The sequence below is a fragment of the Tympanuchus pallidicinctus genome, unplaced genomic scaffold, assembly GCF_026119805.1.
Source record: "Tympanuchus pallidicinctus isolate F22 unplaced genomic scaffold, pur_lepc_1.0 scaffold3, whole genome shotgun sequence".
NCBI classification, from domain to species: domain Eukaryota; kingdom Metazoa; phylum Chordata; class Aves; order Galliformes; family Phasianidae; genus Tympanuchus; species Tympanuchus pallidicinctus.
The window spans coordinates 22,323,555-22,348,188 of NW_026294747.1; the positions used below are offsets into that span (position 1 = coordinate 22,323,555).

The 24,634-nt window shown below is 37.1% G+C and overlaps 1 protein-coding gene across 32 annotated transcripts in view; it reads right to left on the minus strand.

The window, feature by feature from the left end:
• Positions 1-7,545: 7,545 nt before the first annotated feature.
• MADD (MAP kinase activating death domain) overlaps positions 7,546-24,634 on the minus strand; it is a 69,823-nt gene continuing 52,734 nt past the window's right edge. For 20 of the 32 annotated variants that reach the window (XM_052694831.1, XM_052694830.1, XM_052694827.1 and 17 more), the window contains 7 exons: positions 24,420-24,527; positions 24,158-24,322; positions 22,696-22,768; positions 20,720-20,826; positions 15,902-15,971; positions 11,095-11,141; positions 7,546-9,046 (listed from right to left, as the gene is read on the minus strand). In XM_052694831.1, the coding sequence (XP_052550791.1) occupies positions 8,939-9,046; positions 11,095-11,141; positions 15,902-15,971; positions 20,720-20,826; positions 22,696-22,768; positions 24,158-24,322; positions 24,420-24,527 (678 nt within the window). In that variant the 3' untranslated portion in view covers positions 7,546-8,938. Of the gene's footprint in view, positions 9,047-11,094; positions 12,607-15,901; positions 15,972-20,719; positions 20,827-22,695; positions 22,769-24,157; positions 24,323-24,419; positions 24,528-24,634 lie in introns of all 32 variants that reach the window. The other 12 variants (XM_052694857.1, XM_052694855.1, XM_052694853.1 and 9 more) reach the window with 2 other exon arrangements.

Below are 24,634 nucleotides of genomic sequence, written 5' to 3' on the forward strand. Positions count from 1 at the left end.
GGCTTGTAATAAATGCAATAAGTTTACTGTCATCAGATATCACTGGAGGCTTTTGAAAGTCTATGAATGCTATGTATATTATTGCAGATCATTATGTCTAATTAAGAGAAATTGGGGAAACTGGCATTTTTTGTTTCTCACGTATTAGTTTGAATAGGATTTGTTGGGATTTTAGGACCTGCATTAGTTTCTGGCTGGAAAGTATTTTTTCATAAAATCACAATAGCAGAGAATGTGGGAAGATGAAATTAATCCAGGAAGGAGTGTGTTTGGGAAGAAGCAACAGAAAGAGCAAAAGTAACACTATTCCCCTACCTGCAATATGTCAATTGAGAAGGTAAAGCATGTCTGACACAGCACCTTAGTTACACTAAACAAGCAATTGTATCTTCATAATGAAAACACTTATGTAATGAGATATGTATTTTGGTTATTTTATTACAGTATCAGAACAAGGACAGACCATGAACATCAGTGTCGACATTTGTCTGCAATACACTGCTATTACTCTGCAAATAAATAAAAGTGATGGAAAATATGCAAAGAAGTCTACACTGTTTTGTTCTTTATTCTTCCAAGCAACACTATTATTCTAAAAGTAAGGCATATGTAATATGTAGAAGTCAGAGATGTCCTACATCACAAATAATTTTATTACCTACTACTAGAATGTTAAGTGGATTTACAGGATCAACCTAGCATCTGTGGGACAACAGCTATTGCAGAGACTGAATTGCAGGAGTTCAGATTACAAAGAAAAGCAGGTGCTATAACAAACACTTTGTATTATCAGAAAGGTGTTTCATGAAAATAATAGATTTTCATGCTGTAATGGGGTACAGTACTGAAAGAGTACAAAAATAAACCAAAAGACACTAAGAAAATGGCATCTTTTGCTGGAATTTTAGCTATTCAACATGAGCAAAATGCTTTCAGGAAAAGCAGTACTTTAAAAGTGAACACTTATTTTCCCTCTCAGTTGTGAAAAGAAGTACACTGTATTAAATGTTACTCAATTGTATTTTTCATGAAATGTTGTTCAAAAGGTCTTCAAGTCCAAAATTCTACCACATGCGTAGATGTCTCTCACATACATGTAAATCCAAAGCTGAAGTTACAAAAACACAAACAAACAAACAAACAAAAAAAAACCCAACACCCCAATCCACTCCAGTTAACATTCTGAAAACATGAATCCTAAATTCAAAAAGCAAAGCACTGCTCACACACCAAAAAGAGGAAACGAGGCAAGGTGCGTCCACAACATCAGAATTTTCTAATAGAAGTTCTAGAAAGATCCTTAGAAATTTGTGTGTTTATTGCTGTTTTCCAACCATTCTGAATCAAAACTTATCTTCTCCATTTCTGATGGTGATCTTTACTGTACAGTTAATTCATCATTAATTTTGGGTTGTTAAGAAATACATACATTATGTTCATCCGTATTTAATTAAAACGAGTAAACTCAGCAGCTTCTCCCAAATGTAACTGGTTAAGGACAGAAAACGTCTCAATTTCCCCCAACACATCTGAAAACCTACATGACAAATAATGGTTTTTAACATACCTTCTGTGTGGGATTTCCTCTGCTACAAAATGAGATTGACTTATGGTTTCTAATGCTGTGGCAAGTATTTGTATGCTGCAGTTGCAAAGTACTATCAGTAATACTACTATTATTTTCTTTTTTGCAAATATGCAAGGTAAGATCAGTTGTGAAAACATTATTAACGAGGGCCAGACAATTTAATAAAACAAATCCACTGAAGTGTTGCATTTAAATCTGATAAGGATCTGTTTGATCCTAGCAAAGGGAAGCTTTGCTTAATAATCCTCATAAAGAAGTCACAAAACTGAGCCGTGGAAGAAAAGCAAACCTTACCAGTACTCCTTATTTTCTTAGTTACTTTATAAGTTTGCCTCATAGTGCAAATCTTGACTGTTATTCTGCAAGAGAAAAAAATAAAAGCAAAATGAGTTAATGGCTGAGCTGCACTTTGTAAATACAATAAAAGAGCAATGCTTGAAAAAGAAAAATGCAACAGAATGAAAAAAGGATGAAGGAGAAACAATAGAACATGAAATCCAGGAGAGGAAGATAAATAAATAAATCAGAGGCCAAAGCATACCACACCTAACAGAAAACTCCTCCTTCAGGTGCAATGCTAAACTGCAGTGAGCTCGTCAGGGACGAAGGACTGGCTCTTTTGTGCAAACACCAACTACTGTCTTACGAATTACGCCGGTGTTACACCGCACTACCCGAATCGCACTTAGACGGTACAACGCTGAGCTCCTCTTCGGGTCATTCGCAGGCTTCTCTTCACGGCGGTGACACGTGTGTTTTATGTATTTATTCATCCGCTCTCCTTCAATACCAAAGCCTGACTTTTAGGTAGCGGAGGGGGAATACCGAAGCACCACCTCAGCGCTTCCCGCCCAGCAGCGCCGCGTGCCGCCCGCAGCCATCGAGGCGCTCGTGCCGGCCGCCTCGCGCCGCGGGAGCATCGGCCCGCCGTTGCTTTGCGACAGGAGGCAGCGCGGGGCTGGCCGTGCCAGGGAGCACCGAGCGCGCACCGCGCTCCTGTTACAAACCGCCGCTCAGACACAGCTCGCGTTTCATACCTTCCCTTAGCGCTACAGTTTTAAATAAATTTAAAAATAAGTTTCTAGGAGGCCCCTTTGCAAGAACCCGCTGCGAGGCTCGCGAAGGCTAAACAGAATCGCTGCAAGTTGAGCGTAGAGCATTAAGGTTGATTGAATTGAGCCCATCCCATCAGAACGTTTAAATGGTATAAAGCGCCCCACCAGCACGAGTTCATCCTGCTCCCAGAGGAGATCCGCGTTCATTGGAACCACCTGGCAGGGGAAGAGCAGCAGTCAGCCTATTGGGTGCCTCAGCACCTTTGCTTTCAGTCAGTTAAAAAGAAAAGCCACAAGACAGCTTGGTATTTGATATTGCTCTTCTACAAAAGGCAACGATAATTTTTAGTGACTTTTTTGAATTTGTCAAAGCTTATTATATCCAACAATATATAAAAATTGAATTTGACTCACTGAAAGTTACAGGGAGAAGTCAGAAGGTTCCTACATTATCATAACAAAGCTTTTCCATTTCAGTTAAGGTAGATATCTAACACAGCCTCTGTATACCTCACCTGCAGGAATCATTCCTTCTAAGAAAGTATTCTTGTGCTAGTTCTAGACCTCTGTTCTGTGGTCTGCAATTGAGTAGAATGGATACAAACAGAAGAAAATAGGAAATCAATGGCAATTTCTCTTTAACTTAACGTTTCAATGGTCACTCAAATGCGATCAATAAAGGAAAAGGTGTTTTGGTGAGGCACAGAAGTCATTTATGTTGCCTTTATCGCAGAATGTCTTTAAATTAAAATCCCTTTGTGTGTTTAGGAGAAAAATTTGGCACTATTGTGTCCCGGAGCATGTTTAGAAATAAAGCCATTCCTGTCTCCTTACAAATGATTTTTTTAAGAACAGTCCACAGAGGTTAAAAATAGCCCACTGATACCTTTCAAGAGCCTCCCAACCACAGACCTCTATATTAGGGCAACAAAAGCTGTCACTGAGATATCCTTCATCTGTCTTTGAGAGGGTCCATGTAGCAGCCTGCATAAGCGACGTGTCTTAGAACAGGTTGAGCTGGTGAAAGTTTGAAAGAAACAGACAAGAATAGCTTCATTTGTGTGGTCCTGATATGGAACAAAAACATCTGCTATCTGTCCCAGGCAGAAGTGCTGACAACAAGCAGCCCTAAAACCACAGGTAACTATCCAACTAGCTACGAACGCAGTTCTGGGATACCTACTTCAGTGCATACAAAATATCCGTGGATAGGAAAGCTATGCAATAAAATTTGGAAAAAAACATAAGTGGTGTGCCCTTTATTTTCTTCACCATGGAAAATCACCTGACTTTGAGTTCACATTCATTACCGTTTGTAAAACAAGTATCAGAAATATCACACAATTTTCACTGTTTGCTTATAAATATAGATTGGGGGATTCAAATACAGGAACTGAGGATGTGAATGAAAGTTATTTAGCCTCCAATAAGGTTGCAAGTATAGTAGATTTTGATCATTTCTACTTGTTAACTCCTTACTGGTGTAAGCAGGGCTAAGTACTACATGTTTATAATGCATTATATTTTCCTCTCTCCCCTCCAGCACAGAAAAATGTTAACGATTTATATATGATTTTCAGGTTATGAGCCTGTTTTACACAAATTTTCTAACAATAGATGAAATGTAACTGTTTCTAATAAGGAATGCAGGGAAGAGATGTTGCTAGGAGCCAGCATGGACCAGCAGAACTGATACTAGGTATTTTTCCTGTTCCCTCAATGGCCCTCTTTCGCACTCCATCCGACATAGTTTAAGTGCAAAAGAAATAAGAGGCTGAGGGATGAAAGAAGATGAAAGAGGGTGACAGAGAGCTTGCTAAGAGCTGGAGAGAGGAGGAAGACTGACTGGAAGTTGGGTAGAAGCCAGCTGAGCAAGAGATTGGCTAAGAGTGCAGCCTGGACTGCTTGGACAGAAGCTGAAATATGATTTACACAATGATGGTGGGAGAGTTAAGTACTATGAATAACACTAATGGAAATGGCGAGAGACATCTGATGAGAAACTGAGGTTCAGAACTGAGACTGGTTGGCTGAGTCTAGGCCAAGAAATTAAGCCTGGGGAAACTATGAGGAATCCAACCAGGGAAACTGGAAGAAAAGGGAGAGACACTGCTTGTCATCCAGGATGTTGAGAAGACAGGCACTTTCAATGGTGTTACTGAGGGAAACTGAAAAGGCAAGAAAGAGTGAAAGAAGAGCAATGGAAATACAAGACGTTTCATCTACTTGAAGGAAACAACTGTTTAGAGCTTTACTTGATATTTTTCCTGCCACCGTTTGTTCCTTTTTGTGTATAGCTATTTTGGGAGAAGGGGATTTCTATTTCTATGTAGGTTCCTAAACCATGTTTATCACTATAGTAACTGTTGTAAATAGAAGCAGCACTGTTTGCCCTTGGTTGCTGCATGTATGGTTCTTTCTTTGTAGGATTGATGTTTTAAAACAAAATTAGACTATGCTGGAACTGCTATGTCCCAGATGCTTTGTACATGTGTAAACAGAACATTAACTTTGAAATTACGGTTATACTAAGCACAGCCAAACAGAAAATTAGCCACTGTATCTGAGCTCAGAATCTGCCTTAAAGTAGTCCTCTGCTGTACTCACCTGCACTCAAACTCCAGTCATCAACACGAAGCTTTAAACCTTCAGACACAGTGCTGGAAAGAGGGGTCATATATCACTACTGTTTAAAGAATCAGCATGTTTTTTCTACTGTTTTATTGAAGAGCCACACTGGAAACAGCTGTAGGAACTCAAAGCTCCTGCTGACTGAAGATCTTAAAGAGCGTTACAAGGTAGTACTGCACAAAAAGCCACGGCAGGTAGCAGAAGCAAAGAAACACCACTGAGTTGTTTGGAAATGTACTGTTGTGAAAAGCAAAACTGTCTGACCTGTGAATTCTGGAGAAGCAAAAGCTCTTTGGCTTTACACTGACAAGATACCTTGCACAAAGGTGCTGCTTCTTACTCCTAATTCTCACATCTTTAGGAGTTAGGATGATGTATTTCACCAAAACTTTGCTTGTGTAAGAGCAGTGACTGAGTTCCTAAATACCACTGGTGCAGAGGCCCTCTTTTCTCACAGAAGCAGGATCTCATTTCAGAGGCAGTTTTTTTCTAACTTCAATCCATTTGACAATCAAAGGGAACTGAGATCTAAATATTACTCTCTACATGAGAAACTTAGCTTCTATTTTCTATTTAGTTCTCAATTCAGTGAATGCAGGAGCCTGTGCCTGACACTGGGGCAGATGGCTGGTTTGTTCCTGCTCTTGATCAGCAATATTAGCTACTGCTTCCTTCTTAGCAATACACTTGGTGGGAACCCAGTACATTATTTTCACAACTCTAGAAATATTTTTATCTTTAGTATTGTTGTACCATAAAGGTTCCTATGACAGCATGGAATCAACCATATTTTTCCTTACACTTTGATTACTAAGAATCTTACTTGGAATTTAAATTCTTAATTTACATCTACTAGCAATTCAGCTTTCGAAGAAGAACATTTCACCTTACCATCCCTTCTGCCCTGAAAGCATCAAAGTAAGAGGGAAGAGTTTACCTGAAGCTAGTAAACAGTGTAAAGAAGTTTTTACAAACGTTTTCTTAAAGTAATGAATCATTTCCTCCACATCCAACATCAAAAGTTTTCAAAAAATATTTTTAATTTTCACTTAGCAAATGCCACCATTTTGATACTCACTGATATTGAATATTTTAACCTTTAAGATGTGCATCCTCTCATGTTAGGCACAAAAACGGCAGTAACAAACAAACAGAAACCTTTTTTGGAACAACACAATAAAGGTCTGCAATCCCACAGATAGTGGGAAAAACTGCCAGGAAAATCAGTTATGAATGCCAGTGTTTGCAAAGAACATTTTAATGGTCATTTAGAAAACCAACTTCCAGGAATAAGGAATTATAGCAGAGAAAGAAACTTGTTCATGAAAAGCAAATACCTTAAGTTTTAAGACAAGTTCATGAGTCTCTGTGACTGTATTCACTATTTGTTTAAGTGCCGTGGAAATATCACATTCAATTAAATCACATTTATTAAAAAAAAAAAAAAAAAAGTAATCTTAACATAATTTAACAGTAAGTCACAGGCTCCTCCTAGTGGTAAGACCGGTAGGATTAGCTATTTTGAAGTATTCTAACACTATCATTACCAGTTATTCTCAATTAGTCTTCCCTTTGGTTTTGGAAGGTTCTTGTTGCTGCTTAGGGAATTCTTACCTAAAGATCAAAAGAAGTAGGACATGTCAAAACACACACAAATTGCTGTAATTATTTTTTTCCTCCAAAGAAAAGTTTACATACCTTTCAACGCTTAGGAGTGACGAAGCTAAGGTGGAAGGGATTTTTCCTTACCTTGTTCTCAAAGACTTTTTCTCTTAGAAAACGTTAAATCTGACCTCCAGATCTGTATTTGGTCTTCAGAGAATGGCACTGAGTATTTAGTAGCAGAAATATGGCCTTTCAGATGAACATGCTATATTCTCAGTTACCAGAACACCTGCCAAGTACAAGTACACATCGTCAAGTATAAGAATGAATTTGTACATTTCAAGAATTTCTTCAGTTTTGAAACCACATTTGGAGCAGAACCCCTGTGCTAGTCCACTTGCAGAGACTGTTACTGATTCTTACTCGTCCCTGAAGAGCAACCTCTGCAACTACTCTTTAACAAACATTCTATAGAAGGGAACAGGGGAGCATTCTCATCATAAGGGCATTTACAGTCCAATTTCTCACGTAGAAAGAAATGCAATTATCTATTTGTACTTTGCTCTTTCTCATTATTTCATGTACGTGTACATTGTACTTTGTACATCACAGCTAATAGCAGTTAGATGCACGAATAGAAAAGGTAAAGCACAGGATGAAAACAACTCACTGGTTGAATGACTTTTATTTTCACATTCAGACAGCTGTACAGTTTCTATAAATAGATATTGTACTATAATATTTACATATTTTCCTCACTCATTACTAGTATATTCCATTCAAAATAGTAGATCCCTGACCAAGCCAAAACAGGATAATTTCCAGGTTCATTTACTCAGAATCCTATGTTAAAACATACAATACATCAGTCTGCATCAAGAGTATTTTTCCAGGTATTTCACAAGTATTATTTTTCTCCAGACAGTCTCACCTTCCAGCATCCTGAGAGCTTTCCAGACAAGTGTAGTTCAATAACAAAAACAGGATGCAAAAAACACTCATATTCAGTCTACTTAAAATAAGGAATGCAATGGATAGTATTAACTGAGGGAGTTTCATTACACATTAACACAGTATTTGAGAGATTCCTCAATATACAAAAGTATAGACTGAAAAAAAGCAATAGATTAAAAGTTTTGGAGAGAGTAATCCTTTGAGCTTCTGAGCACATTCTGCATGTTACTATAGAAACGTCTTGTACAGTTACAAATCCAGAATTACATTGGTACATTACAAGAGCTTCTGCCAATAACAATTCCAAGTTACACATTTCCTTTCTCATTTTCTGGACCCTGCGATTAACGGCTATCAACTACACTGCTGGAATGCCTACAAACATTATTCAAACTCCAATCTAAAATCCACACAATTTAAGGGATGTCAGGGGTTTTCATGATATGTCACTTTCAAATTTCCTTTCTTTTTTCCACTTTAGAAGCAGTCATCTCCACAGATGGACCAACTTAATAACCAAACTATAATTTTCATATGTGATATTTTAAGACTATAGTAGCTTAATTGATCATCTTTACCAAAAGGGCTTGAAGAAGTATATATCAAGAACTCCATGACGGTGAGTAAAAGTGAACAACACAGAAGGAAAACAATAGAAAATATTACATTTAAACAACGTGCAGAACCAGACTGCTTTCACTGCACACAAGAGAATTGGAAAGCAGAAGTCTGCAGCTGTAAAGTGGTAAGTCTGGAACAAATACCACTAGAAACAAAAACCAACTGAACTTAAGCCATATCAGTCATCTTAAGAAAAAGAAAAAAAAAAAGATTCCAAGGAATGGCCAGAGTAGGCCATTCACAGCTGGATGCTGATGCTCAAAACTGTCTGATGAACAGCCCATATAAAAACTCCACTAAAGATGAATTCAGAAGGAGACTGAGCAATGAAGTCTTAGATTTTTCTATGGGGAAAGACTTGCAGGGTCATACATAAATAACCAAGTTCTCAGAGAAGACAGGAAAGTGAGCTCCAGTAACTGCAGTAAAAATGGAAATACTGCACGTCAGTGTGCCATAGGGTAGGTATTTCCCAATATCATGATCAACTGGAAACTGGTCGAGGTGGTTTGCTTTTGTTTTCTGCCTCTTTCCCACGAATGGCAGCCACATAAGAGAAGAGACACAGCACGGAGTAGCAGATCTCGTGAGCCTACAAGAAGTTTGAAAGGGAGATAACAAAATTCAGATGATTTAGCATTTTACAAAATCCACTGCATGTTTTGTATTTTGTTGCATGCCTTTCTTTGTGAAATGACTGCTCTGGCTATAAACAAAATCTGGAAGAAGTGTCCCATGCTACTTTCTCACTGAAATAGAGAGGATGAACCATATAACAAATAAAAAACCTTTGAGATAAAACCATTAGTTGCTTGATAGTATAATTTCTTATATTTTTTTAAGAACAGTACACTAAGAATAAGTTAGCCAATGCTTTAGAAAAAAAATATTCCATATATTTGCTTTAGCCAGGAATGATAAAGATAGCTAAAATGATGGTAAAACCAAACATCCAATACTACTCCTTGACTAACAAGATAGTAGGATTCTCCCTTATCACAACGGTGATCATTTTATGGTCAAGACTGGTAATCCTTATTCCTGGCTAACAAAAGTTTTTTGGATTTTGATGTTTTGTTTTGTTTGTTTGTTTGTTTTAATATATGTGAATAATAACTAAATATTTTAATATATATAGATGGATATAATTTAACATGTCTATAAACAACACCTACCACTGCACATTTCACATGTATATATGTGCAACAAAGCAGTTTTGTCACTACCTTAGTGCAGAGATTTTAACGTGCCATTAGCAGATTTACAAATAATACTTTTAAATGATTATGTCTGCTATTACTTAGTGGAAAATCTTTGCCTAGCATTTGACTGGCAGCACAGCTCAGTGAGGGTAATACAAATTCAGTTTATAACCTAGTTCTAATACTGGCTATTCTTCAGAGTTCTTGTCCTGTATGGTGAGGTTTATACTTACTGTCCTTGTGAAGGTGGCATGCATAATCATAGAGAATATCCTGAGTTGGAAGGGACCAAAACATAAAATGTCTCTGAATAGCTGTTGACCACTTTGGCCATAGTAAGTTGAGGATCCTCAGCACTTTGGAGCAGTAAATTCATTGTGAACTAGAACAACCTGATCTAGCTTTAGATGTCCCTTTAGATGTTCACTGCAGGGAAGCTGGACTAGATGACCTTTAAATGCTCCTTCCAACCTAAACGATTCTGTGATTCTCTGACCACAGAGTCCAACTCCTGGCTCCATACAGGACAACCCAAAATTCCAACCACTCTTCTGATAGCGCTGTCCAAATATGACATGTTTTCTTGTATTACAAAACAAACTACAATGCTCCTGTAAATTATCATTCACTTCCATTAAGCTGCCCTGTTAAAAGATACAGCTTTCTGCTTCTTCAATTGCATGTTTGAGAAACAACATTCTTAGAGTACATTTCTCAGATCAAGTTATTCTTCTCCCTTTTTATGAAGTATGATCAGCTTCCATGCAATTACCACCTGTATGCAACTGTACTTCAGAGAAAAGAGCTGAAAACAATTCATTTATGATGATTATCACTGGCAGCTATTTCCTGTCTGTAAGATACATCAGCCTGATTACTGAAATACACATAAAAGTGCTAAGTAAAATTATCAGCTGTCTGAATTCCAAAATTTTATACAGAACTGAACTTGAAAACACAGCAATAACTCAACTGTACAGAAAGAATCAATACTTAGACCATTCTCTTACATCTCACTGCTCGCTTTTGTGAGGAGGTGGGAACTTTTCATAAACTCAGCTAACAAGACCAGGAATTTGTTTCCCTTTCCATCTGCTTTGTGAATTGGGGATTGTGTCCTGCACTGTCTTCAGTTTAATGCTTTCAATAGCATATTATGCTGAAGATATAGATACAAGCTAGCTGGATTGGTTTGATCTACTTAATGAAAGAGATCACACATTCTGCATTATCCGTAAGTTCCTCTAGTTACACAGAAACAAAAATCACCAAATTTTATAAGAGTTTTAACTAAGGGAAGACAACAAAAGAGCACCTTGTGTTTCACTGCAATGTTAGCGCTGCAAATCCTGCAATCTCAATGCAATTCTCTTCACCACATGAAAATGTAAAGGTTTGTTCTATAGAAAACTACCAGAAGGCATCACAGTTGACTCACCATTGGCGTCTTGTACTTGTGGCTCACCACTTCTTTAGTTTCAGGAACTAAAACCGGACGGGCAAGAGACAAAACAAAAAGTTCAAAAAACGAGAGGAAAAAGGGAAAGAAACAGCACAATGTTCCCATAGGAAAGGAAAGGGATGCACACAGACAGCAGGTGCAGGACCAGGGCTCCTCACTATCCCTCACTTCTAGGTACTCTTTCTTCTCTTTGTTTACATTATACATGTCCTTGACAATACTGATGATGAATTCCTCAGGTTGGCAAAAATATTTTATTGTTTATGTTTGGAAAACCGTAATAGATATTTGATGGTTCTTAAGAGATCCTGGCTTTTCTACTAGTAGTTATTCCTGCTAGGCAGCAAAATTAATGACAAAATGCGCTTAATGACTATTATACTAAAACACAGACCAATTCCATAGGAATTTTTAAGTATTTGATCCACAAAGACATTATTCCCTAGATGTTTGAATCCTTCTCTGCTGAGTAACGGATCTCATAAGAACTGTTGGACACTCTGTCAGTAAGCCAGTGAAATACAGGAAAAAAAGCAAACAAATAGGATATTATGGAGAAAATTTTTCTAAGCTGGAAGACCATTTCACAGCCAGATTTTGAGAAATGCTAAAAATTCTCTTTTCTTCTGTTGAGGACACGCATGCTCATTTTTAACTTGATATTGTCAATGAAAACGTTCTTTGCTTTTGAACACATAGTCTTAAAATAGAACACAGATTTCAATTCCATGTATTCTTAGAATGTCAGGCTTGATTTGATTTCCTGAAGATTTTACACAAAAAGAAGATTAGTGCACTGACTAAAAATTACCCAGAAAATATCACGTTGCTCCTTTGCACTGTCTCAAACTAACAGAAAGAAAGAAGATAAGATAGCTAAGGTAATTTGTCTTTTGCTTTCATTATAGAATGCACAAAAAAGCAGGCTGTAACTATCACCATCAGTATGTGCTGCATCCAAACTGTGCATCTGACCTCACACTTGGTCTACAGATATTGTTGTGAACAGATACCATCGGAAATCACCAGGAGAGAACAAAACCAACACTAAGAACATACAAATGGTAATTTTAAAATGTGTAATAACAAAACCAACTTTGGATACTTCCCTTCCAGAAAAGCTGAAATTTGCCATGAAATTTCTGTATCACAACAAAAAAAAATATTTAGCAGCAGTACAGAAATTATTCAAAACCAAACCATACCAGATTCATAGGGGAAGGGTAAGTATTTTATTACACATAATACTAGTGACAAAAAAGAAAGAGGCAGATGAATTCAGTATGAGTAATTAGGAAAAGTCCACAACAAAATCTATCCATGCAGATGTCATCTTTTTAACTTATGATATGACACATCTAAACATTGGAGAGGGAGACAGATCACGCTCTAAGGAGCCAAAAGTAGGCAGTGCAGACTGGGTTTGAGAAAACTCTCCAGAAACAAACCAGTGCCCACCAATTCTAGTATGTCATGGTACTGTCATTCCTGGAAAAAAAAAAATACTGAAAAGTTCAGAATTGGATTTTAAAAATTAACGCAATATTTCTGGTTGATATTTCAATTCTGTTTTTTTGAAGAGATGGCTGTTATATTAGCAACTGAAAAATGAGGGATGTGCACACCCAGGCTACACTGCCCCAGCAATATCAGAGTTGGGAAGAGAAGGAGGTGCGCATCCAAGCTACCTTACCCGTTGGCACCAGATGTTCCAAATTAACTCCTTGTCACCAGGGAGTAAAGGTGGGAGTGAGGCTGTTGCACAGCCAAATAGGGTAGGATTTATACAGTTGTGTAAGTCTCACTGCCCATTGGATAACATACAACAGCTCATATACTCTTCAAAAAGCAGGAAGGGAAAGCTGTAAGGACCTTGTGCCATGAGACAAGGAGAGAAGGGAAGGTGTAAAGTCTTGTATCATAAGAGAGGGAACAGCACAGTGCTTAGGTGCTCTCTCCTCACTTTGTAGTCAGTAAGTTGCCTTTTCTTTAAGTACAGTACTCCTTTGCAGTCCTATTAGTAGGGAAAATTCTCCTGAGAGGACTGAGTTAGGAAGAACAAAAAAAGCAGGTCTAGATTTGTACCCACAGAAGTCAAAGCGCTATCACTGTAAAATACAGAAAGCAAACAAAAGAACAACACAAAAAAAAAAAACACCAAAAAAAACCCAAAAACCACCCCACCCAAGCCTCAAATTAAGAGATTAGAACAAGCACGTTTCTTCTAACATTAAGACTTATTCCTGATGCTGTTAAGCTAAGCGGATGAAGAATTATTAAGCACCATTCTGCAGCCTTTGGTTCTGTGAATGAAAATAAGGTACTACCATAGAACAAGTTCAGGGGACATCACTTTACCTGCTGGAGAATGAAGGTTTTCATAGCAGCCATGGTGAAGGGGCCACAAGTAAAGCACAAGTACACAGCAGTAACTCAAATTCCAGGGGGAAGAGCCTTACATTTTTTCACCTACTTCAAATCTCAGTTTCCATTTTTGGGCAACAATTCCTGAGCTTCTGCATGTACCCTGCTCTACAATTGCAACTTTCATGCTGATATTTAAACCTGGTGTTACCAAACAGACCTTTAATTTCCTGCTGTGTTATAGCTACAGTTAGAGCAATCACACTTGGCAGAATAAAATAAACAAACTCTGCACCGAGCTGCTTCTCATCAGACTAGTGTACACATTTACTGCACTCAAACTTCCTAAGAGGAGGCACTACTTCAAGATACTCTCTGTACCATGAATCTCATTGCAAGGCTCAAAATGTTTAACATATCTCTGCAGCTTCGTTCTTAAGAAGCCCATGCAACTTGATGGTCAATACCGTCGATTCATTCTTAATAAATTTAATTTTTCCTCCACAGGACAGATTCACACATCTTGTCATATTTTAACAAGTAAAAGAGTGCATATGAGGTAGTCACTCATTTATCAATGAGAGGTTAGCTTCTGTGCAACACCTTTTGTCTTTTCTTTTTTTTCTTAATTAGCTGAATGGATAAACTATAAACCTCATTTGGTCCATTTAAACTGACTGTTGTTAACAACCTCTACTTTGGGAAGAGGGTAGCTTTCACTTTATAAATGATTTCTCAGTTTTTCTTTCAGCATCCAACTCACAATTTATTTTCTCTTACTTTCAAAAATTACATTTCCTTAAGTTTCTTATCACAGTTCTAGATTTTCCTTGATTATAAATATTTTCTGTGAAACAAGAACAAAACATTTCCTAATAGTTATAAGTTGGGGACAAAAAGCTGTACTACAGAATCATTAACAGAAGTTGACTGGAATAATTAAGTCAAATGTTGTCTGTCATCTTGTGCAATGTAAATCAGCTATTAAGAAAACACTTTGAGTTAAGAGTCTTCAAAAAATGACCCAAATATAATTTCTGATCCAATTATTTTTCTCAGAAAACTGCAGCCATGGCTTGAGCTAATTTTATGGCTTCTGAACTCTAATATTTGTAAAGCCTATCAATGTTTCACAACTTCAAGCAACTTCTATCAGAAGTAAAATGAATCACGCCCATCAGGGTGAAAACATATAAAAAGAATATGTAACCATACAATGCAGACATCTTTTGATCACTTACACTATTTTTTTTTTAAATAGGGGTTAAATACAATGATCTGATCACTTGAGCTACATACAACATTTTCAGGAAAGGAGAAAAAATTTCCATGACTTGCCATCCCAAATTTCTGGGAGATTCATTTACAGTGAACAGTGTGCAACCAAGTGTCAGAAAGGTTATACCACTTCAATACCTTATAATTTTCTATCATCAGAAGGAGAGAATGCATTATTAATGATGAAGACAATATTAGCACTCTCCTTAAATTTCTTTTAAATTATTAGAGAGAATCCATCAGTCAGAATCTTCTATTCACAGCACTAGAGAACAGTGAAGGGAGCTGTTTATTCAAATATTATTTAGCAGCTAAAGTATGCTGATTTAGCAAGAAAACAATGTTGTAAATTTTATCTTTTTAGTAAAACTTTGAGACCTACACTTAAGACTCATGCAGATGGGTGGAAGAATAAAACAATACAGGTATGGGGACTATGTCAAGAGAAGTATATGTATCACTATTGAGCCACATCTAAAGCCATTCTTTTTTTTTTCATTTATCAGTATAATCTGACTAACATTGAATAGAAACCCAGAACTTTTCCAAATTAGACTACAGGCAGATTATATGTAATAGCAATTAATAGCCTAAATGGCACAAATTCTCTATTTTCCTTAACTGTTGCTTGACTACAGTTTACCAGTCATACTCTAAAGCCAAAACCACAGTATAATGCTCGATCTTACAAAAGACCTTCTGCTGCACAGAAAAAAATTAAACTCCATGTACAGTGGAGAATAAACATTTAGCAGAACTTTTCAGCAGTGAAAGCACAGCGTGTTGAGAAAAATAAATTGCAAGTCCTGCTTAAAAAAAAAATAAGTCAGAAGAAAAAGAAACATACCAAAGAAGATTCCTATGCACATCCAAGATTACCTGATGTTTTGTCTGCTTCATGAAACTCAGAACACCTGATTTGTTTGCTACAGGAGAAACATCTAGGCCACAAGTCTCACTATGATGGAAGTGCACGTGCAAATTTTTATGTGAAGTTCTCATCTCTCTGTTAGGTAACTTTTCAGTGGAATCTACATTTCCCTTCCATCTTTGAAACTACAGTGCAATTCTGAATCTAGAGTCTGGAAATTTGAGTTACTGCCATGTGAATACAGACCTAATATCAAAATAATGTAATTACCAAATTCCTCCAGGACAAAGACTCCTCGCACTGTATTGCACTTTTTAATGTGATTCAGCTCTATGAAAACCTACAAAAACAGGAGCAAAAATAACACAAAATTAGTAAGTTTTCCTCTTAAAATCTAAAAACCAAAATAAAACAAAAACATCACCACAGCAGATACAACCTGAAGTGTTTAAGCATACACTACCAGTTCATTTACAGTTTAACATATAAATAAAGGGTGAAATAAATATTCAGAAGACAAACTGGCCACAATGCTAGAAATCAACAAATAACTTAAAAGTGCTAAGAAGCGAAGACAGCAGAAGATGAAGTACCTTCCGCTCCTTGCAGGAGGAGAAAGCATGGAAGAGAAACGAAGGAGTTAGTAACTCTGACATATCCAACATTGCTACCCCTTCAGGCACTCAAATGAGTTATTGCAAAAAGAATATCAACACACCTGAAATACAACGGAAGAGGGGGACAAGAAAAAAGCTGACTCCCAAATTTGCCACGATTTGTAGCCTCTGATCCATCCCAGTTTCTGCCCCTCCATGCGTCCTCCTCCAGCACAGAGGGCAGGTAAGGGACACTACACTTCCCCCATCCTGACACTGACTCTTCTGATCGACCCGGCAGTCACTTTTAATCCAATGACAAACTACTAGCCATCTTCCTCTCTGATATTCTTGCACCATTTAACTTTGTATTACTGCTTATAATACATAACCTGCATACTTACACTTCAAACTGTCTCCTCTCAGTACCAGTTTTCTGCTTTAAGCAGCATGGGAGCATTTGGGACCCTTCTCTATTGTTTGCTCATTTCACACATGGCCACTGTCAGCTGGGCAGTCGCTTAGAAGACAAACCTTTTAACTGATTTTTACAAACATAAACCCCAAAAGACAAAATAATTGAACTACACAATGAGGTTTTTCAGTCTAGAGCCTAAATGACAAGATTGCATAAATATACAAGTTCTCTAAGCATATTAAGTTTGTTCAATAGCCAATATATTTCAAGATATAAAACAGTCCCTTTGCATATGCACAGCTCCACAATGATCAGTCAAGACACAAACATATGAAAGAACTATAGAAAGTACCATAAATAAATTCCACACAGCAGTGTCTAATATGCTTCCATTTCTAGGCAGGAGAAACACCATTACCCTAACAGTCACAGTAAGTCTATTTCCAGTACCTTAGAGATGCACTTGCAGTACTGTATTACAACAGTCTGGATCCATACTTTCAGTTCCTACGTACTTTTGGCAGTATGACCTTAGGATCTTATACTAGAGAAACTGCACTGCCTTGGAGAGAAGGGAAAGGAAATATGTGCGACCCTTCTGAATTCAGCACTAGAAAAAGTTATACAGCCCTAGATGTTATGCTACCCCCAAAAAAGCAAAGAGAATCACAACCACCTTTTTCTTCAAGAAACAAGCTAATATGTATCAACAGAGTTCAGTAAATGTGACCTCAAGTCAGGTTGATCTTCTAGACTGTGTTTTTTTTAATTGCTGTTGTTGTTTTAACCAGAGACCTAACTAATAGTCACAAGATATTTTTTGATCAGCATCAAAAACTAAACTTCCAGTTACCTGAACAGAAAATCCGAAGCTTGCATCTGCTTACATTCAGGCACTCAGGAAAGGAAAATTAATCACATCTTTCTTTGTATGTTTTCACCCACATTTCGATGATTAAAATATTTTATTTTTTGAGGAATAGCAACAGACAAAACCAGGCAACATCAAAACCCTCTACTGTACTCAGTTGCCTCTTTCTGTAATATCCCCTGTAAAAATTTTTTGCTTGTAGTCTAAAGCACAACACTTAAAAACTGAATAGAAAGGCCTGATGTTTTGTCCAGTAGACTTGACTATTTCTGATCATCATGTTCTGTGTATAACACAGAAAGCTGTGTTTCCACAAGTCAGGAACTATATGAGAATTTGTCAAAATTATAGTAAGTTACCCATTTTCATAACACAAGAGTTGAAAGACATCCTCTCACTACACTGATTAAGGGATAGAGATGTTCTCCTCTCAGCCAGCAAACACACAAGCGTGTAAAGGAAATATGAGCTACTCACCCTAGGGAAACACCTTCTTCAAGATAGGGCATTCACTGTGGATCCTAATGAAAGTGGGCATGTGCCTGCTGCATTGTATTAAACTTTCATTTATTTATCATGCAGATGAATTCATAACTGGGACAGTTACTGAGACCCAATATTAGACAAAATTTGTAGATTTCAACGTAGAATTTTGTGAATAGCCCTCCAAAATCACAGGAACATTTTAACTCCTCCCTATTACAGCAGGATTTCCTCTGATCCTCTAGGCATGGACAAACTTGAACAGTTTTTCTTCCTAACCTTATGTGCACTGCCAGCACGGGAAGACAATTTGTGAACTATCACGCATCAGAAACAGGTTGGTCCACCATGTATCTTAGGCATCTCCTGTGCAATGGGGCAGCACCGAAGTACATGCGCTACAAGTCGAGTCTTCAAAAATAGCTTCAGGAAACGCAGCAGCATTCTGACACTGAAGCACTGTGTTCAGTCTTATCAGGTAGGTCAGAACAGAGACCTTTTTATTTTTTATTTTTAAAAAAAAACCGAGTAGAAATCAATTAAAACATAGGAAGACTGGCTATTTCTATGACTTCAATCACAGCAACAGAAATCTTTTATCCAAGTTGCCTTGTTGAAAAGACAGGCAAACATGAAGCCTGGATGTGGGATAAGAAAAGGAAGATGAAAAAGAAGCTGTGTCTGACGAGGTCCTACAGGATTAGTTAGTTGGTATTCCCATCCAAACTGATTAAGAAATAGAAAAAGGCAGTTGTCAACAAAGTGAAACATCTGTAGAGTCCTGGGTTTGCTTACACTTTTATATACAAATATATATATATATGTATGTATTCTGAAATCAACTGCTTTAGGGAGGAATTCGTACTATTTACATGAAAAATGAAAAGAACAATTTATCTGAAACAGTAGACCTTTTATTAAGAAAGCAGTCTGTTTGATGAGTGTTGGAATAAGAATGCAAACATCCTTGATGATGAAATTTGGAAAGGCTATTTTTGCATGGTACCACTAGGAGGAGTGTTTTACATGACTGCTAGTTACGTGTTCTTTACAGGCCCACAAATGGAAGACTTCTGATGTCTGCCCAGACACTTTGTTTCGAGACTGAAGAAAACTAGGATAGGTCCTAGGTCTACTTAGGTACTCAATTCCCTTGCTAGTTAACACTGTAAATCTAATAGACTCAGGAGTTCAACATATTGAATTAACAAGTGCATTTTCCAGAACTGTGCATCAATCTACTTCAAATAATAGGAACTCATCTGATTGCAGCTTCATAAGAAAGAGGAGGAAGAGGAAGAATAACTTTAAGGGTGGGGAAAACAGTTGGTATATTTCAAAGGTCTGACCTGCATTTGCACAGACCGTCCTACAGAAAAGATGTACTAGCTTTCATCTCTGACAGGAAATCAGAACACCGTTCTCCATCAGGAAGGACACGATAAATGTACTACACTAGGAGTGCTGGAGGTAACACAGGACTCAGTGTCTGTGATTCCAAATTCAACAAGCAATGTTGGACTCACAGTCCTACAGTAAGAATCAGCACTAGGTTTCTCTAAGGTTTCCTTCAAAATGTCATTCCAGCCTTGCAGGAAAAAAAAGAAGTCATATAGAACACGTTTGAAATACTAACAGCAAGTCAGCTATAGTCATTCTAACCTGGTAAACACAAAGAAAACCCAAGGAGGTTCACAATACTCTAATCCTCACCCTGGCCCGTATGAACTCAAAGAGTCACATGGTGCTGCTGCAACTTCAGGAGAAGTATTAAATAAAGACTCTGAGCATGTGTGTCTGAGATCCACATGAACTTCCAGTGGGATCTACACTGATGTTTATTCAAAAAATAAAGCTCATGTGAGGAGAAATATCTAATCAGGAGGAGAGGAAAAATAACTCCATGGAGGACTGACAGAAGCTTTTGGTTTTTGTTTTTTTTACACACATACACACTCACTCTCTCTCTCTCTCTCTCTCTCTCTCTCTCACCTCTTCTCCTGAAAGTTGATTCTACTGTCTAGCACAGCATGCAGTTAATGTCATATGCAAAACAAAAAACACAAAGCAAAATAAAAAACAAAAATCAAAGGAAGCAACAGAAACAACATCCACAGAAAGGGAGAAATGGCAATTCTAGTTGTGTTTCCTCCATTCCCATAAAAGTTAGATGGAAAAGACTTGGTAAGTTATTCTCATTTTTGTGAATTACAGCAAGAGTTACTTTATCATTCTATTTTCATACTGAATTCTACAAACAATTCTTCATTTTTTAAAACAAGGCAGAATACATATGATGCAGAAAGTTGCCCTTTGCACTTGCAATATTCAAACACTATCTATAAAGCTGACAGTTTATGCCACCTGGACATTATCACAATGTGATGCTTTATGGCAGATTCCAAATGATTTTTGGAATTTTTTCCATCCTTTAAGATCCTGTCTACCATTTGTTTTGCATTTAGACAATTTTGTCCACAAACAACCAGAAACTGAAACCTCCATTAAACTTTTAGCTTTTTTCCTTCAGCTCTTTACAGCTGTCATGAGGATCTCGTTTCAGTGTATTTTTATATTATATAAATAGATGTATTTATATGCATCCCCCCTTGCACTAGCCCTTTGTTGGCAATACCTTTGGGAAGAGGAAACACAGATGATGCAGGTAAGCTGCAAAAAGCTTCATGCTCATACTGTCATCTTACAGATCTCCCCCATACCTGACTGTGCATAAATTTCAGGTTAATTCCTTCCAGTGTCACCTGCAGAAGACCTCCTTCGCCAGTTTTCATATCCTGCACAGGAAACTCACCACCCAACTCAGGACCTGTGATATGTTAAAGGAAAAAAAAAAGGGAGGGTGAAGAGAATAAACAGAAACAAAAGCAGTCAATTGAGACATATGGAAAATGCATAACAGTAAAAACAAATTTTAATCTGATGCACACAGCATTTCAGTAGAATCCACAAACAACAGACATCAGAACACCAGTGGATCTTTGAGTACCAAAAAATTTCAGCCTTCTTACATGCAAAGGACACCTGTGGTCAGCTCAGCCTATATTTCTTGTGTTTCATATTGTTGGGGGTTTTTTGTTTATTTTTATTAAATGCCTGGTAAAACATGGCATGGTTAAAAAAAAAAAAAAAAAAAAAAAAAAAAGGGATAGGAGAACAATGCAATCACATAATACTGAAGACAGTATAACTCTTCAGTACAAAAACATAAGCAAGCACAAACTAGGCTTCGAAGTTTTGACCTTGGTGGTTTTTGATGGCATTATCTTGTATTTTAAGCAATCAAAAAATTGTGGTTGCTTTGACAAATCAACAGAAGACATAAACAGATTTTCATCTATTTTCATCTAGGCATTTTTAAGCATTTCTAGTTTCCTTTGCATCATTCACTTCAGCTAGAAAATTTCTCTTTTTTTTTTTTTTTCTTTAAACATCACTAATGCAGAACCACCAAAATGAGGAAAGGCTTTCAATACATTTTTAATACTGCATTGTTGCCCAATTCTTAGAATAGTTTTCAAATATACTTTTACCTCCTGCACCCTCAGTGAAAATCCAGCCCATCCTCTTCCTGCTCAGATTAAACTGGACTAATATTAGGAGGAAATTCATGTTTTCTACAAGCTACAACAGCTAAGCTGAATGTTGAATCCTTAGGATGCTGAATTTAAATGCAAGTAACTTTTTCAGTCATGCTGATGTCAGTTATGAATATAAAGCATAGATCCCTCAGCTATGGCATTAAGATATACCATGAAATTTGCTTGTACCTCAAAGCACAGCTTCTAGATCTAGCATCTGCTTGCAAAAAAGGAACACTCGCAACAAAAAACATCATACTTGAAAACCCATAGCAACCCACTTTGCCTGAATCTGCAAAGTGACTCCAGCACAAGAGATGCAAGGGTCTTAAGAATGTAAAAATTAATTCACCTCCATGATTGTTACCCATACAGACACAGCACTTACGCCTCTCTGGGAGGTAAGAAAAACAAAAAGTTGCCCATCTCAGAACTCAACTCCCCAAAATTACAAATCCCCTTTTCTAGACTTTTTGACTCAACAGGAAAAGGAAAGGAATTTACGCCAATTATAATTATATTATTCTGTCTCACACAGTGATACTAAACCAAGAACAATGTCTACAGGGGATAAGTTACATTAGTAAGGACACTGGACTAACCACTATTTGATTTGCACAAGAACAATACTTTCCAATAATAGTAAAGACTTGTGCTTCGGAAGCCTGCAGAAAGCAACAAATTCACCACTGTAGATTGACAGAGACATATGAATATACTGTTAGACTCAATTCTCAACACAAAGTGGATACAGTTGTACACCCCAATCAGAAATAAAAGTCAAATAGCTGTGAAGAGAAAACAAAGTTGCAGCTTCATAGTATTTTCAAGTTACGATTTTGCTGGTAGTTAGTCCTCCTTACATGTGGACTCTTCTTTAAACAGGTGTTTTGCTTTTGCTTGGGTCTAGAATGAGGTATATAGGGGCAAGAATAATAGAAGGCTAAGAATAATATTAAATCTGCTGTGTACACACGGCTGTGCAAAGTTACCTTCTGGTTTCCAACTTACAGGACATGATGTTTAAATAAACTAATAAAAAAGCCTGGATGATTACAGATGAAACAATAAATATTCCCAACAAGCAAATCTTGTACCTGGTTTAATGCTTTGCTGTCTTGCTGCTGCTCGTTCCATGCTGTCTTTTACACAGTAGTATAATTCCCGACACTACCATATAAGAAGAGTAAAATAATGTTATTTTCTCATATTACAGGGGAAGTGAATAGCAAGATTATTAAAATAACAAAACAAAACAAAAAACAAACATAAGCAAACTCCATGTGGCAATGTGGCGCAAATAGCAAAAGGCTATTAAAGATTAACCACAGATTACTTACCAAACCAAAGATTACTTACTGTATGGTATTTATAATTTTGTAATTTCTCTATCAACTTGAAAAATAAATATTTTGCATCTAAACAGCATGAGCTAAGGAACAAGTCTCCCACTGGGTGCATTAGATTACTCATGAGAATGATGTTTACTCAGTTTCCTAGCGTAGAAGTTTCAAAACAACATTATAATCCCTCTCCCTCCTTCTCAACGTTCAGAAAACAATGTTGCTGGTCATGCTCATATAGTTTATCTTTTTGTTAATTATCTTCATTTCCTTATGCTATATTCCTCAAACAATCTTCCTCCAATTCTCTTCTCTAATATAACGTAATAGGTAAATTGTAATCTCAGAGTAAATTTTAAGAGAAATTTCACAGAATCATAAATTGCCCGGGTTTCTACCCAGGGCCCCAACTACATACAGTTGACTTTCTAAGTAACTTCCTTAGCACACTCTCTTGTATTCCTTCCCTCGGTACTCACACCTGAGTTACAATGACTTGGTCTATGCAAAATTAATTGTTTGAAGCAGAAATCTAAACACTTTACACTTCAAAAATAGTAGCCTTTCAATATGTTATTTGCAGTTACAAATCTTTACCTTTTGTTTGCTGATCATTGTGTAAGAGTTAATGGAGTTTAAGAGCTATTGGAGTTCTCCTAGTAGGTTTAAGATATTTCTTTATACATGTAATTAATCATAAGGAGAAGAAAAGGGCTTTCCAAATAGTGGAGAAAGACATATATGAAATCAGCAAAACCAAACATGGGCCAATGAAAAAAAAAAATAAATCTATTTGATCAAGTTTTAGATTTAAAATAGCACAATTAACTCAATTGGAAGATACAACTTTATTTAGCTCTTACCCATGAATCCCACACACTATTTTTGACATATTACTAAGTCTCCACGACCATTCAACACATATTAACTGAAATCCTTTCCTTCACATAGCACAGTCCAATCGCATATTACTCTTAGTTCTTCAAATAAAAAAAAACAAGTAAAAGCTACACATCATTTTTAATTACATCCTGCTGTACTACTGCCTCCAGGAAGATGACAAGGCAAAATGTTACCTTCAGTCAGCGTTAAGCAGCCATTGCAGTTCAGTAAAGAGTACTGAATAGAGAATGCTATTATTTCATTTAAATACACGACACACCAATACAACATATTTGTTTTGCACTGTCTTGTCTGCATTAAATAAAATGTGTACCTTCTTTGTGTAGAACTTGTTCAGTTGTGTTTCCTGGCCATTCCTCCGCCACAGACACAGAACTTTTGTTTTGGGGCAGTAAGTCATGTTGATGAGTTTCTCATACCACCAACGTTCATACACAGTTCCAATGTTGCTTCTCAGCACAATGCAGTCATCACACACCTCAGGGCACAAAATGTTAGTATTAGAAATCTCATCTAACTCATCTATTTGCTGAATGCTACTATTTGCATTAATATATGTATGTTCCTTTCCCTACCTCCATGAAAAATATGTCTCCTGTAGTGTCTGTTCCAGCATGGACTACAAAAGTCTGCTTCTTGATGTGGCGGCTGCCACTGGGTCTCACAGGGAGCTCCCGTCCATTCTAGGTAAGATAACATAGCACCATTAATGAACTTTGAAAACAACTTTCTTGAGAGGTGTCCAGTAGGTGACACTAGAAGCATTTTCAACAAGAGAAATGTATCTTTA